This window comes from Molossus molossus, unplaced genomic scaffold, assembly GCF_014108415.1.
Source record: "Molossus molossus isolate mMolMol1 unplaced genomic scaffold, mMolMol1.p scaffold_m16_p_3, whole genome shotgun sequence".
NCBI classification, from domain to species: domain Eukaryota; kingdom Metazoa; phylum Chordata; class Mammalia; order Chiroptera; family Molossidae; genus Molossus; species Molossus molossus.
In genome coordinates, this window is record NW_023425366.1 from 122,393,433 (window position 1) to 122,408,486 (window position 15,054).

Below are 15,054 nucleotides of genomic sequence, written 5' to 3' on the forward strand. Positions count from 1 at the left end.
CCAAGAGCTCGAAGGTTCCATTCCCAGTCAGGGCACATGCCCAGGCTGTGGCCAAATCCCCAGTGGGGGGCATGCAGGAGGCGGCCAATCGATGTTCTCTTTCATCTATGTTTCTATCTCCCCCTCTCCCTTCCTCTCTCTTTAAAATTAATATAGAAAAAAATTTATATCTCTCTATATATGTATACACACACACACACATATAAATAAAAAGGAATACCTGTCCATGCCACAGAGTAAGTTGGAATTAGTTGACAGAAAAAACAGGCCAGGCAGATATTTAGGGGCCTGATGCACTTTCGATACATATGGAAGGAAGTGCTTGTGTCTCTGGTCACTTTTGGTTTTACCAGTTCAGAAACTGAGCTGGGAAAGGGACAGGAGGATGTGCAGTGAGGCAGCCCCCTGGGGTGGTGGCCGGGATGTGGGCGCCTGCGCCTCAAAAGCCCACCTTCCTGGCCTTATTGATGATATAGCTGGTCCAGATCCAGTTGCGCTTCAGGTGTCCGTAAAAACTGGAGTCGAGCCCGGCGGCTCCCAGCCCATCTCCGGGGATCAAGCCTTCATCCACGACCTCACGGCTGCCCCTGAGACAGAAACAAAACACGAACCTGCTTCAGAACTCAACAGAGCCCCCATGGAGTAGGTGGGCGCATTTTTCACAACTAATTTTTACCTTCCCAGAAAAACACCTGACAGAAGTGAAGAACTTGTCAAAACCTCAAATTTTTATGTAAAATCCCCAAATTTTGAATTTTGGTAATTTATTCATTTTTTTAAACAGTGTGGGCTAACTAGAGTACGGCTGGGACCAGGTGTGGTCCTGCCCTGTGACTCAGGCTCCCCTGACATCGGAGCCCGTGGGGAGCACTGCTGCGACCTGCGCAGGGGCAGCGTGTCAAGGGACAGGGACGCACGTGGTGTACTCCATCATCGCACACTTGCGCTCCAGATTGTGCTTGTGGATGGCACTCTCCTGCTCCTTCTGCATGCTGTCCTTGTCGTCACCGCCCGGGTCTGCGCTGCTGCTCTTCCTGACACGCGGGTGGCGCACCACACCTGGAAAGCAAACAAGCCCTCCTGATGGCCCCCCCTGCTGTGGTTCTGGGGGCCACCATGGGCTGCAGGGCGGCCGGGGAAGAGTGAATTCCCTTTCTGTGACTAGGGTCCCCCAACCAGAGAAGGGTCTGAAACTGGTGGAACCTCTTTGCACAAAATGCCTTATAACAGGGGTCGGGGGAGCAGAAGGAAGAGCTAAACACTGACGGGTGAACTGAGAAAAGGGTCTGTACTCGGGCTGAACGCCATTAAGGTGGGCGGCCAAGCAGGGGAGTCGGGAGCAGAGGAGCCCATGCCTTCTCCCTGGGGGGCGCGCCGTGGACATGCTGAACGCCAGCACAGAGGAAGAGTAATGACAGTGACTGCACTTGGCTGTGGCCCGAGGGGTCAGAGTCGGCAGGGATCTGGACAGAGAGCTGGATGCGGTGCCAGTTTCCCTGTGAGCAGCCAGGAGCAGCCAGATGGTTCCCGAGTGCCCGAGAGGTGCATTCACTTAGTGGAGCAGTTACGTTCAGTTATTCCACAATAAAGAAAATTGAGTTTCTCATAAGAAAATACAAAATACTACTAAAACTGTTGCTTGAGAAAGGGAAAGGAAGGTTATGATAATTTGGAGACTGTCAAAGATCCTCTCATAACACGCTCATCTGGAGCCTGTGGCCGGGAACGAGGAGGGGCTGTGGGCAGAGGCCATGCCCCCCACCCCTCAGCCAACTTTACAGAGACACCTGGGTCAAACTTCAGCCCTTAAGGTGCTGTGGTGTTCCCAGTTTAGAAATGAAGACACTGTGAAACACACTGTCCTAAAATCAGGTTACAAAGGGCTGTCCAAGGTCATGCATTTGAATGGACAGTTGAACCTAAGACGACCTAGGGCCATGCTTCTCATGTGCACCACATGCTCCTTGTGAGAAATGCAGGTCTGGGCAGCCCAGGTCTGCCGAACCCAAGGCTCTGCAGGGGCCCAGCGATCCGCAGGTCAGCAGGCCCCGGGTGCTGCCTGTGCACACGCGCTCCGGAGCCCTGCTCTAAAGCATGCGCCCATTGTCTTATACGGCGCTTCCCCTCAGTCCCTGGGGCAGAACCCCTCAAATGTGTGCTAAATGAAGGAACCATCAAGGCCTGATTAATGGATCCAATAAGCCTCCCACATCTCTGCTCATGAACACTAAAAGGGATGGATGGAAATTCACCAACAGTAAAGCCTGAGAAACTTTGGTGCAAATAACATCCTGGCTCACAAATTTTCATCAAGGCATAAAACACAGGGGAATTAGAGGACCTCTAAAATCTAAAATGGAAAAAGCCTACTCACTAAGGAACACCAGAGGAGTCAGTGAAACACACTGTCTTAAAATTTGTCTGGACTCATTATCGGCTCTAAATACAAGTGCCCATTACCCTGTTGGCACTGAGCAATTTCACCAACAAAGAGGTAACCCTTGCTGCGCAACATCAATGAGCGACACCAATCTTGCAGCACTGTGACCGGAGAGAGGACTGGCGTTCTCTCCCAGGTGCAAGCCGAATGCCCATCCTTTTTCTCCTGGTAGACGTGGCAAGGAGAGACCCGCTGAGAACCGGCCTCGAGGAAAGCACGCTGGGCTGGAGGCTCTATAGGTTCCACAAACCCTCCAGTCACTCGATTGACGTTTATGGGAGTCACTGTGTACCAGGCACTTTGAGACACCATGGGTGTAAGCCACACTTCTGTGCTCACAGAGTCCACAGAATGAAATGCGATGATGACAGTGAAGGTGCTGGGAAGACCTTCTCAAAGAGGAGACACAAAGTAGGAGTGGCCACTTGTGGAGTAAGTATGGGTGGGGGACATTCTGGGGAGGGAAAAAAAATTCAAGCAAAGGTTCCACCCAGAGCCCAACTCATGCACCCACTGGCAAGCCAGTTAGTTCTTCCTCACAAGCCCTTCCAACTGCCCCTCTCTGTCACATCTGCGCATCTCTCTGGGACAGGAGTCACAGCCCCTAACTGGTCTTTCTCCTCCCACTCTTGTGTTCCTCTGTCGGTTCTCCAGGGCGAGCTTTGAAAGACAAGTGATTTCATTACTCCTTGCTTACGACCACTCAATGTCTTCTCGCTGCTCTGAGAACAAAGCCAAACTCTTTACGTTTCCCCCGAGTCTGGCTCATGCCCACTTTCCCATCTTGGCTGCCACTCTCCTACCCACCCATGCCGACCTTTTCTGTTTCTCCAACCACACTTGGGACCTTTGCACTGGTTGGTCCCCTGCCTGGAATGTTCTTCCCCAGCTCTGGGCACGGCTGGCTCAGCCTCAGCCTTCAGAATTCAGCTCCAATGTCTCCTCCTCAGAGAGGCTGCTCCTGACCATCCATTCAAATGCCCTTGGCTCAGCACTCTAGGTGCCATCACTCTGTTTATTCCTCCGCAGCACTCATCACACTCTGGCTGTGTGTGTGTGTGTGTGTGTGTGTGTGTGTATGTATGTGTGTGTTCTCCACAACAATGAAGTCTCATGAAGGCAGGGATGAGGTATGTTCTGACTGTGCACAGTCAGGCACAGGAAATAACACACTGAGGGGTTTAACAAATACCTACTGAATGAACACATAAATAAAGACCAACTGGCGCTGCTTGGGCTGAATGGGTGTGGGCTGGGATCCTGTCTAAGGGGCCCCAAGGACACTCCAGGCCTCTGGGGAATAGCTTGAAGACCACGAGGCGACACCTCGTCCCTTCCAGCTCCAATTCCAGGCATCTAGCAAAAAGGAGGGAAAACAGTGAGGTCCAGAAAAGACAGACGGTACCTAAAGGGGTGTTGAGGCAGACACACTGCAGATCAAACCAATAGTTTTCCACATCCTGCATTGAATCCAGGACATAAAGACGCCTTTCAAAGGGCCGACTGCTGTGGGCGAGATTGTAATGTGGGTCACAGATGGTGGTATCAACGATAACCGCATTCTTCTTCAAGAAGACGAAGATCTGCAAGAGAGACAGGGATGGGGCGAAGAGAGACCTCAGAACCAGCCTCGGGCCAGCCATCTGGAAACTGTGCTTAGTAGTCAGGATCACCTGCACTGGGCTTGGAAGACATTACCTGGTCTTTATCCTGAAACTTCTCTGTGGGACCAAACTGTAGCAGCCCCATGTAGCACAGCCTCTGAAGGTTCTCAAATACTGAAAAAATGTACCGTCTGGAAAACAGGGGGAGGGGCAGGATCCAATCACACCACACTCTTAGCTGTTAGGGGGTCTGCATCTGGGGCGAGGAATGCACCCACATATTTTTCCCTCTTCTACCTGGTGGAACCTGGAGGACCGGCCTGCACAGCCCTGAGGCTCAGAACCCCGCTTCCCACACCCGGCAAGGGCAATGGAGCATCAGTTCTCCACTAGGGGTTTGAGTTAGAAAGTGAAAGTAACAAAACAACAAAACCGTGCTAATATTTGCAGACTTTACCAGCAGATTTTACTTTAAAAGAACCTTGAAATCAAGCAATACAATTTCCCAGCCCACACTTCACTTGACCTGGGCTTTATGCAGAAGGCTCACAGGTGGCGGAATTAATGAAAACCTTGAGTCTTTACAACCAGCAGGCAGAAACCTTGCCTCTCCTGGTTAGTCAGACCCTATCCTCAAGGCTTGCTGGGACCCCGACCCTCTGTGCCGTTCCAGGGGCCTCACCTCTTGTACAGAAGCTGCTGCCGGATGGGCCGGGGCAGAAAGCGGATCAGCGTGTGCTTCTTCAGAGGGTCATCCAGAAACTCATCGAGGTTGTCCACCTATGAGTGATTTTAAGGTTCAGCTCACCCTCAAGACCAGAGTGAACTGCAAGAAACGTGGAAGGACACTCACAGAGAGGCTGCAGCTTCTCAGAACCTGCCATTGGCCCCTTGGTGACATGCCCCCACTCCTGCTTCCCCCAGCCTTCCACATCTCTGCTTCTGGTCTCGTCCGCCCTCCTAGCCGTCTGCCACACTGCAGGGTGCAATCAACAGGTGACCTCATACACTGCTGGTGGGCACACAGTTTGCTGACATATTTCCGGGGGGTAACATGGGAATATATTGATATTTTTAAAAAGATCAAGGTGACGGCACAGGTAAATGCAGTACTTAGAACCTCCCACAACCACATCAAAATGACACTAAACTACAGAACCATCATTCAGAACAGCCTGAAATCTAGCTCAACAAAAGTCCTACAACTAAGTACATAAGGAAGAAGCCACACTGAGACGGGTAGGAGGAGCAGAGACATGAAATGGGCTGGTCCCATACTCACAAATGGCGGAAAAAAATCAGGAGGGATATGTTGCCTGTGGAGACCCCCTGAGGAGCAAGGGGTCCCAGCCCCACACCAGACTCCCCAGCCCAGGATTCCAGTGCCAGGAAGAGAAGTCCCCATAACTTCTGGCTGGAAAAACCAGCGGGGATTGTGGCTGAGTAAGACAGGCTGCTGGAGTCCCAGGCATTCCTCTTAAAGGGCCTGCCAGACTTACTTGGACTCACTTGCTCTAAGCTCCAGCACTGGGACAATAGTTGGAAAGGCACAGGGACACACCGGGAGGAACGGAATTGACTGGCATTAGGCAGAATGCTGGTAGAGGCCACTGTTCCTTTGCTGAGCCCTCCCCACAAAGCCAGCAGGCAGGGCACCATATCTGAGTCTCTATCAACCTGGCTCACAATGTTCACCTTGCCCTGGTGATTCCCTGAGCCCAGCCTCACCCAACCTGTGGGCCCACCCCAGCTGTTTCCAGTGGCTTTTCTATATGAATAACCTGTCTTGGCTCAAGCTTCAGAATTTCCTAAAATTTCTTAAGTAAGCAGCATTTGGCCTCAGTGTACCCCATGCCTCTCACTAAGTGGCCCCAAGTCTGTGTCAGCCAGCCTTGGTTTGCAGTTTGGCCTCTCCAGGGCACCTCCAAGCCCAGCACAAGTAGCAGCCACCTGCAGAATGCTTTGTAGCTCATGGGGGGAGGTGCCCTGGGCAGGGCACAGGTGGTAGCTGACTTTGACCTGCACTTCCCAGAAGGCCTCAGAGTCAGTGCACCCAGTAGACAGCTTCAGACTATGTCCAAGCACCAACCAACCACCCCCACAAGAAACACACTCAAGGGGCAGACTCAGCGGGCACCAGAGCCCTGCTGAAGCAAGTCCTGCTTTGTGGACTTGCACAGCTGATCCTCCATAGTGGTCACAACCTGTCCTTGCTGCCATGGCCTTGGAGTAATTCCCTCCTACTGGGGGTGCCAACAGCAATCACAGTTCAACTTCAACAGGAGGGTGCACATAGCCCACACAGTGTGTGTTGGGGGGGATGCACACACATGTGATGTGCCCATCTCAGGTGATCGGAGGGAAGGCTGTTCCACTGGGCACTTACTACATAAAGCCACTTTACCAAGCCTGGGAGATGTAGCAGCTCTACCTAGAACCTAGAAACAAACGCAGGGAGGCAGCCAAACTAAGGAAACAAAGAAGCATATTCCAAATCAAAGAACAGGATAAAACTCCAGAAAAAGAACAAAACAAAAGAGAGACAAGCAATCTACTAGATATAGAGTGCAAAATACTGGTTATAAGGATGCTCAAAAAACTTAGTGAGAACATCAACAAAGAGATAGGAAACAAAAACAAAGACGGAAAACATAAAAAAGAACCAGTCAGAAATAAAAAATAGATTATCTGAGATGAAGAATACATTACAGAGAATCAACAGTAGAGTAGATGAAACAGAGGATCAAATCAGAGATTACATATCATAATTAAAATGCCAAAGGTTAAAGACAAAGAGAATCTTAAAAGCAGCAAGAGAAAAGCAGATAGTTACCTACAAGGCAGCTCCTATAAGACAGTCATCTAATTTCTCAACAGAAACTTTGCATGCCAGAAGGTATTGGCAAGAAATATTCAACGTGATGAAAAGCACGGATCTACAACCAAGATTACTTTACCTAGCAAAGCTGTCATTTAGAATAGAAAAATAGATAAAGAGCTTCCCAGAAAAGAAAAAACTAAACCAGTAATACAAGAAATGTTAGTGTCTTCAAGAAGAATAAAAAAACAAAGATATAAAATATGAATAATAAAATGGCAATAAATACGTATCTGTCAACAACTACTTTAAATGCCAATGGATTCAATGCGCCAATAAAAAGACATATGGAGTCTGAATGGGTAACAAGACCCATATGTATGTGTTTACAAGAGACTCACTTCACATCAAAAGATACAGAGTGAAAGTAAAGGGATAGAAAAAGATATGTCATGAAAATGAAAGCATACAAATAAACAAAAAGCTGGGGTAACAATACTTACACCAGACAAAATAGATTTTATCACTGACAACAGTATAGTGGTTGAGAGAGGGAAGGGGGTTGGGGCAGCTAGAAGAGGGTGAAGGAGGGAGAAATGGTGCTGGAAGGAGGATTTCACTTGGCGTGGTAAACACACAGTACAATATACAGATGGTGTGGTGTGGAATTGTACACATGAATTCTATATAATTTTATTAACCCATGTCACTTCAATAAATTCAATACAAAAATAAAAATAACTGACTTGTAAAACAACAACAACAACAACAAAGGTGATCACTTAGTAAGTTTTATAATGTCTAATCACTGGATTGTACACCTGCAACTAATATAATATTGTATGTCAACTGTAATTAAAAAAATAAAAAATTAGCCCTGGCCGGTTTGGCTCAGTGGTTAGAGCATCCACCTGCAGTCTGGAGAGACCCGGGTTCGGTTCCCGCTAAGGGCATGTACCTCGGTTGCAGTTTGTCCCCAGTCCTGGTTGGTCGTGCAGGTGGCAGCCACTCGATGTGTCCCTTTCACATCGATGTTTCCCTCTCTCTCTCTTCCTCTCTCTCCCTCCCACTCTATCTGTGCAAAAAATGGAAAAATGTCCTCGGGTGAGGATAAAAATAAATAAATAATTAAATTAATTAATTAAAAATAATAATAAAAAATAAAAAATTATTTAAAGTAAAAAAAAAAAAAAAGATGAAGAATGTTGATACCCTCAGAAACCAGTGATTTTATTTCTATTCTTACCATAAAGGAAAAACTTTAGAGCTTCCCATGAATATATTTACCAAAAGGTATTATCACCTATCATTTGTAATACCAAGAAACTGAAACTTAAATGTCCAAGAATAGAGGATTGGTTAAATAAATTAGGATATGTACATAAGAAGGAATATTATGAATTTACTTAATATCAAGTTAAAACTTAATGATGTGGAAAATACAATATATTGATCAGTGGAAAAAAACAGATAAAAGAGTAAATATAGTATAATCTCAATTCAGGTTTTTTTAATCCTCACCCGAGGATATATTGATTTTCAGGTAGAGTTGGGGAAGGGAGGGGAGAGAGAGAGAGAACATCGATGTGAGAGAGACATATCAATTGGTTGCCTCCCGCATGACCCTGACCAGGGCCAGGTATTAAACCGCAATCAAGGCACGTGCCCTTGACTGGAAATGAACCTGTGACTCTTTGGTCTACAGGCTAACACTCTAAACACTGAGCCAAACTGGCCAGGGCTGAATTCAGTTTCATTTTAAGTGGGAAATCTTATACACACATACACATGCATGTACATGCAAACATGGCACAGGAAAAAAAGACTAGGAGAAAATGTACCAAAAACACTAGCAGTGGTAGTGCTCTGAGCGATGAAGTTATGGGTAATTTCTATTTTCTCCTTTTTCTGTATTTACCAAATTTTTAAAACCATGTTTTATTGTGTTTGTCTTTCTGTCTGTCTTATGCTTGATCTATCTAAAAGAACAAGTCTTTAACTTACCAACCATCTATCCAATCTCCTATTTCCTATCCATCCATCCACCCACCCATTCATCAATCCCTCCGACCAATCATCCATCCAATCATCCATTCATCCCTCCATCCAGGCAACTGTAAGTCTTGAAGTATTTTTGCTTGACCAGGTGAGTGTAGGCTCTCTGGCCTGGAGCTGAGGGACTAGCCCCTGTGATAGCTTGGGAGTCACTGGTACCTTGTAGCTGACTTGCACAATCTGGATAAAGATGGAGAGGGGCAGGCAGAGGAGAATGTCGCTGACAAGAGCCCAGCCGCAGCCAAAGTCTCTGTACAACGGGATGGGAGGGATGTAGCGTGTCCATGAGACTTCATCCACATATACTGTGAGAAAAATCAGAGACAGGGCCCAAGTCATGATGGTGAAATCACTTTTTAGTAGGCCTTGGTTCTCTTACCACAAACTTTGACAAAAACTACTTATCAGGCAGGAAGCCCAGAGATTCAGAAAGTTTGGATTATGTCTTTGTTTTGATCAGGGCACACAGACATTCTGCCAGTTCAGACAGTAAGGACAGGAACCATTGATTCCCCTTTGGCTCCTGTTGCTTGCCTGCCCTGGGGCATCTAACCTGTCTCCGTGGCCAGCTCCACTTCGCCCTCCCAGACTTCTCCATCTTGGTTGTCCTTCGGTGGGGCGTCAGAGGAGGCCGCCAAGTCTTTTCCAGAGGAGGGCGGGGCTCCGGTCCTGCCCGGCTCCTGCTTTCCTGTCCTCCTGTCGCTGCTGAGGCCCGGGTGCTCTTCCCTGTTGCTGGCAGGGTGCCCGTAGACCAGGTACCACAGAAACCTGTGCACCACCCGCAGCCGAGCCATTTTGGGCAGAAATCCTATAGAACGCCCAAGTCCAGGAACTGAGGCAAGAAAGAGGGAGGGCAGTGTTGAAAAGTCCCAGATTCAAATCAGTTCAATTCACAAAAAAGTATTGTGCGCACTATGTCTCAGGTGCCGGGGATGTTACTTTCTGGTGGGAAAGGGCAGACAATACCAAAATCCCTAAAATAATACATGGAAATAGCTGGTACAGAAAATAAAATGAGGAAGGGAAGGGAGGAGGGCTGTAGTTCTATGTAGAGGCCAGGACAGGCCTCACTGGGGAGAGGCCTTGATTGAAGTCCTCAAGTCAGTCACTGGGGGGTAGGGCACACAGACACCTGGGGCTGCGCAAACCAGGGCAAATGCAAGGTGCCTGAGGTGAGGTGTGCCTGACACATCTGAGGAAGAGCCACAGGCTGGAGTGACAGGTGGAGCAAGGAGGGTGTGCACAGATGAGCCAGAGAGCAATGGAGAAGGGAGCCACCACGGAGGGCCTGATGGACCTCCATACAGAACTCCTGTCTCGATGGGGGTTGTGCGAAATATTCCAAAATCTAGGTTCTTTTAAAGTAGCTTATTTCTTTGTTGATATAAATAAAGTGTCCCCTGGCTTCCCCAGTGAGTGGAGAGACATAGGGACAGGCAGCGGGGACAGTGGCCATCTGAGGAGCAGGCGCGGCCTTGTCTGTCAGGTGCACATGCTGTGCAGCTGCGCACACTGCTCTGTGCCCCTCCAGGCTGCACGTTCCGACTGCGAAACCTGCACAGTGAAGTCCCACAGGGGGATTTTGCCTGGAGCCCCCACGTCTGCTTGTCTCATACCAGGACATTTTCCTGCCCGACAGGGGTCTGTGCCCTGTAAGTTGCCTTTGCCCTCCCACCAGCACGTGTGTGACCAGGAGAGGGGGAAAGCACTCAGTTATAAGCCCTGCCACTGCTCATGACCCCCCATTTGTATGAGAGCAGCAGTGGGGGACGAGGGAGGAGGCAGCTCTGTTAGAGACCCGAATCTGGGGAAATTATACGAACGCTCAAACTCGCCAATGGCTCTAACTACCAGAAGGCTTACAGGGTCAGGAGAGGTGGACATTTTCTGTGGTTTATAGACTATTCCAGCCCAAGGATAGTTTGCAAAAAGAGTTAATCTTTGTAAATAATTCCTCATGTTGGGATTTGCATAGTTTCTTTCTCTTTTCTTTTTTAGAGAGAAAGGGAGAAGGAGAGAGAGAGAGAGAGAGAAAAAAAAACAACACTGATGTGAGAGAAAAACACTGGTTGCCTCATTCGTGCACTCCCACCAGAGATCAAACCCACAACCTGGGTATGTGCCCGACTGGGAATCGAACCTGTGACCTTGCAGCGTACGAGACGACGTTCCAACTAACTGAGCCACACCAGCCAGGGCGGGACATAGCATAGTTTCATCTAAGTCTTGCAACAGCCCTGTGAGGTATGCTGGACAAGAATCACTCCCATCTTGCAGATAGGGAGATTGAAGCCGGCGGAAGTCACGTGACCTGCCCACATGACTCAGCCAGTTATTCAGACTTTATTCCCAGACTGCAGCCCAGTGCTTAAGTGTAGAACACCACGTGACTCAAACGGCATCATGCAAACAACAAATGAAACACAATTAGACATTGACAAAAAGTTGCTTTTTACCTACAACAGGGTTATAATTTTTAAGCTGGGTTATGCCCATTTTCTCATCAGTTTTTTTCACCCGTCCACTTTCTGGTTTGGAGCAATCGTTCGGCTGAGAGTCTCCAGATCCACTCAGGTCCTCTTTCCCTTGACTATCTTCGTTGGCGTCCCCTTTGGGCACTGGAGGCTGGGGCACTTTAACCCTGCAGTCCAAGTACAAGACCGATGTTTTGTTGAGAAAACCAAGGGCTGAGAAAGGACAGGGTCTGTCCTCCTGAATCAGATGAAGCCATCTGGTCCCGAGGTCTCAAACTCAACTGTCCGTAGGGGCCTGGCAGATGATGGAAATCAATAAAATGTGTCAGGTCACTAGACGTTTGGGACATGAGGACTGTGGTGACCTGGAGAGCACACCTCCACCTACGGGGCAGCTGCTCCCTTGCAAGAAAGGGAGGCTGACAGACTGGGTCCTCTGACACTTTCATAACTGCCAGGTCAGGAATTTGATATGAAATTAATTGGCATCTGATTCAAAGGACACACAGCCAGCGTATGGCAAGCCGCACAACCAATGTCAGCAAGCCAGAGCGAGGCCTCGGCTTGCCCGCGGGCCACCTGTAGTTCAAACCCAGCTGAGAAGTCTCTCCCATCTCCGTGTTTTCTCTCAGTCCATTAGATGATTTGTGGGCAAAACCAGAGACGACATCAGGCGACTGGAGTCACTCTGAGCCATTATGAGACTGAGAGAGTTCCACACATGGCAGGGCCTGTGACTCGGAGGCTCTGTCCACACCTAGAGTAGAATTAAAAATGTGAGGATTTTCTTTCCTTAAAGAATCCAGAAATGGATCCTTGTCAGACTAAGGGGTCATAAACCACAAACCCCAGCCCAGTGAACTCACTGATCTTATGTGAGGATAACAAAGGGCTTTTGTGAAAACAGCTTCTGGAATGAGGACACAGACCCAGGCAGCTTCATTGGTGGGTGCTGCACTTGCCTGCTTGCTGTGCTTGAATTGGAGATCCGGAAACGAACCTGCTCGATGGCACTTCTCACCAGAGGGTCGTTCTGGTCCATGGACGGGTGCACCACCAGATCCACCTGCAGAGAGAGGGCAAAGTCCCCAAGGGCGGAGGGGCTGAGGGAGACTCGGCTCCGCTGGTCATGCCTGTTTTTATTAACATTTCCAAAAGACCATTATGAGACTGAAGCAAAGTGGGTTGCGGAACAGTTCATCAAAATCAATCAGCTGACCAAGTCTGCCATCAGCAACGTGCTCCTCTGCTCAGGTGAGGAACTGCGGCCTGGAAATAGAGCGGTCCTCCCTGCAGTCCCGCGCTGGGTGTCACGCCCTACTGGTCTCACATCTACCTGGCGGGCCACTCCTGATGCCCTGTTCCTGCTCTCTGGGGATTTCCCAGAAGTGCTTGGGAATCCTGTGGACTCCCATTTGGAAAAGGTATATGGCTTTCGTTAATCTCCCCTCGCTGAGTGGCGTCCTGGGACTCCTGCCAGGCGTGCTTCTAAACCAACAGGCAGAGGGGGTTCAGAGGTGCTTATGTTGTTTCACCCTTTCCAAGGTACTGAAGCTGAGCAGTCAGGGTGTTGTTATTCCATGAAGGATGACTAGGATGACAAATGGAAATAGCCTGGAGTTGAGCAGAGGGTGTGTGACTGCTGGCAACAGATGGCAGGCACTATGACCGGGCACATGGACAGCCAGGCTTCCTTTCGTCTCTGCCATTAGCAGGAACGAGCAAGGTAAGGTTTCCTTGCCCTCAATTTCTGCCCTGACAGGGCTGCCCGTCTGAAAGACCTGCTCTGTGGAGATCGACAAAAATCAAAGGTGCTGCAGCTAACAGGCTGGGGCTTTTGTCCTTCAACGAGAGACGCCGGCACAGGGACCTCCTGCCCCTGCTCAAGGGCACGCATGGCAGGCTGGCTGGGAATGGGAGAGGAACAAGGTCAAGGCAACTCACAGCAGATACAAAAACTGATGATTGCTGCCAACTTGGAATGGTAGAAAATGTGTTTCTGAAGTCATTTTTTTGTACCGCTTTGTGTTTTTCAAATTTCATGTCTCAATAAATAAGATAAAGTAAAAAAACAGAAATGACCTTGCCAGCTTATTAAGAAAACAAAACATCAAAGCAGAGCTCTCTTAAGGCAGAGAGTTAAAGTGCAGTCAGAATGAAAGATCAGGAAATTACAAGCGACTGTCCCCGCAGCACCATTCCCTTTGGTCTCAGTGCCCAGCTGGGCTCTCAAATTATTCTGACCCTGAAAAATTTATGCCTTAGAATATGTGCAAAGCCACTGAGCTACAGTTGCCATGGGAATGGCCCCAAACTTTAAATTGTACAGAAACAGACACACTGAGACAGAAGAGATATGTTGTTCCCCGTCGGACACCCCAGCAGTGCATGCTAATTGGGTCACAGCATCACTTCCCCTGGGATGTGTTTCCTCAGATCTCCGTGGAAATGTTCTTGCTGCTTAGTCTACATCTTCCGCCTCCTAGGCTGCTCTGCTGAGCGTCAGCACGCCCCACTTGCCCTCCTCTTTCAGGGCTGGCTGCAGGCTGGACACCCGCCCTGCGCTACACACGCGGCTTGAAGAGCTGAGCACATTACCCCTCTCTTCTGTTTCCCGTTTCCACAGAAGTTGGCATGATCCCTGTTCCCCAAATTAGGAGGCGTGATGGGAAGTTCCGAGTTACTGATAACAAAGGGATGACCAAGACATAACAAGGACATGAGAAGCTAGACAAGAAAACTTCCAGCAGCACCCAGCTGGCTCTGTGGGCACCAGGAGAGCCCGCGGTTACCTTCTTCTTGATGCCATCTTGGATGACCGTAGTCCGGTACAGTCTCAGGAGACCTTCCTCGGACAGGTTCCGCACCAGGCGGACAATGGACTTCTTACAGCACTTGGTGGACACGCCTTCTTGCTTCTCCTGATCCATGATCATCTTCTGAATCCTGGGGCATCACAAAATAAGCAGCCAACATTACCAACCGCAACATGGAAGGCCTTTCTCAACCCAGGCAACTGAGACATGCCTAACAGCATCCAGCAGAAACTAGGGATGAATTAGAGGGGGTTTGTCCACTGAAAGGTGGACTTCTCGAGACAGTAAGATCCTCTCTATTGGGGATAAATAGTCAGCTAAAGAAAAGCCGCCATTCCCAGTGGCTTCACATTCTGAGCTTTTCACCAGGAACTCGCAAGTAAAGGGTTTCTGCCGCTGCCGCCAGGGAAACTGAGAGTCACGATGGCAGCCCATCTGGATGAAGTCTCCATGCTAACTCAGCATCCACAGAAGAGTGCCCCAGCTTACCACTGTCGGCACCCTCAGGTCTGAAACCCTGGTTCCTCTCCTCATGCACAGTGGTCTCAGCCCGTCTGGATGAAGTCTCCATGCTAACTCAGCATCCGCAGAGGAGTGCCCCAGCTTACCACTGTCGGCACCCTCAGGTCTGAAACCCTGGTTCCTCTCCTCATGCACAGTGGTCTCAGCCCGTCTGGATGAAGTCTCCATGCTAACTCAGCATCCACAGAGGAGTCCTCCGGATTACCACTGTCGGCACCCTCAGGTCTGAAACCCTGGTTCCTCTCCTCATGCACCAGTGGTTCTCAACCTTCCTGATGCCACGACCCGTTAATACAGGTGACCCCCAACCACAAAATTATTTTCG

General features: G+C 49.1%; 1 protein-coding gene across 2 annotated transcripts in view; it reads right to left on the bottom strand.

Annotated features, from left to right (window-relative positions):
* The window catches only part of GTF3C1 (general transcription factor IIIC subunit 1), a 71,898-nt gene that overhangs the window by 19,892 nt on the left and 36,952 nt on the right, over nt 1–15,054 (bottom strand). For both annotated transcript variants that reach the window (XM_036278983.1, XM_036278984.1), the window contains exons 12-21: nt 14,184–14,337; nt 12,354–12,457; nt 11,374–11,558; nt 9,471–9,749; nt 9,077–9,222; nt 4,727–4,824; nt 4,139–4,235; nt 3,846–4,023; nt 918–1,059; nt 452–587 (exon numbers count right to left, since the gene is read on the bottom strand). In XM_036278983.1, coding sequence (XP_036134876.1) covers nt 452–587; nt 918–1,059; nt 3,846–4,023; nt 4,139–4,235; nt 4,727–4,824; nt 9,077–9,222; nt 9,471–9,749; nt 11,374–11,558; nt 12,354–12,457; nt 14,184–14,337 — 1,519 coding nt within the window. The remainder of the gene's footprint in view (nt 1–451; nt 588–917; nt 1,060–3,845; nt 4,024–4,138; nt 4,236–4,726; nt 4,825–9,076; nt 9,223–9,470; nt 9,750–11,373; nt 11,559–12,353; nt 12,458–14,183; nt 14,338–15,054) is intronic.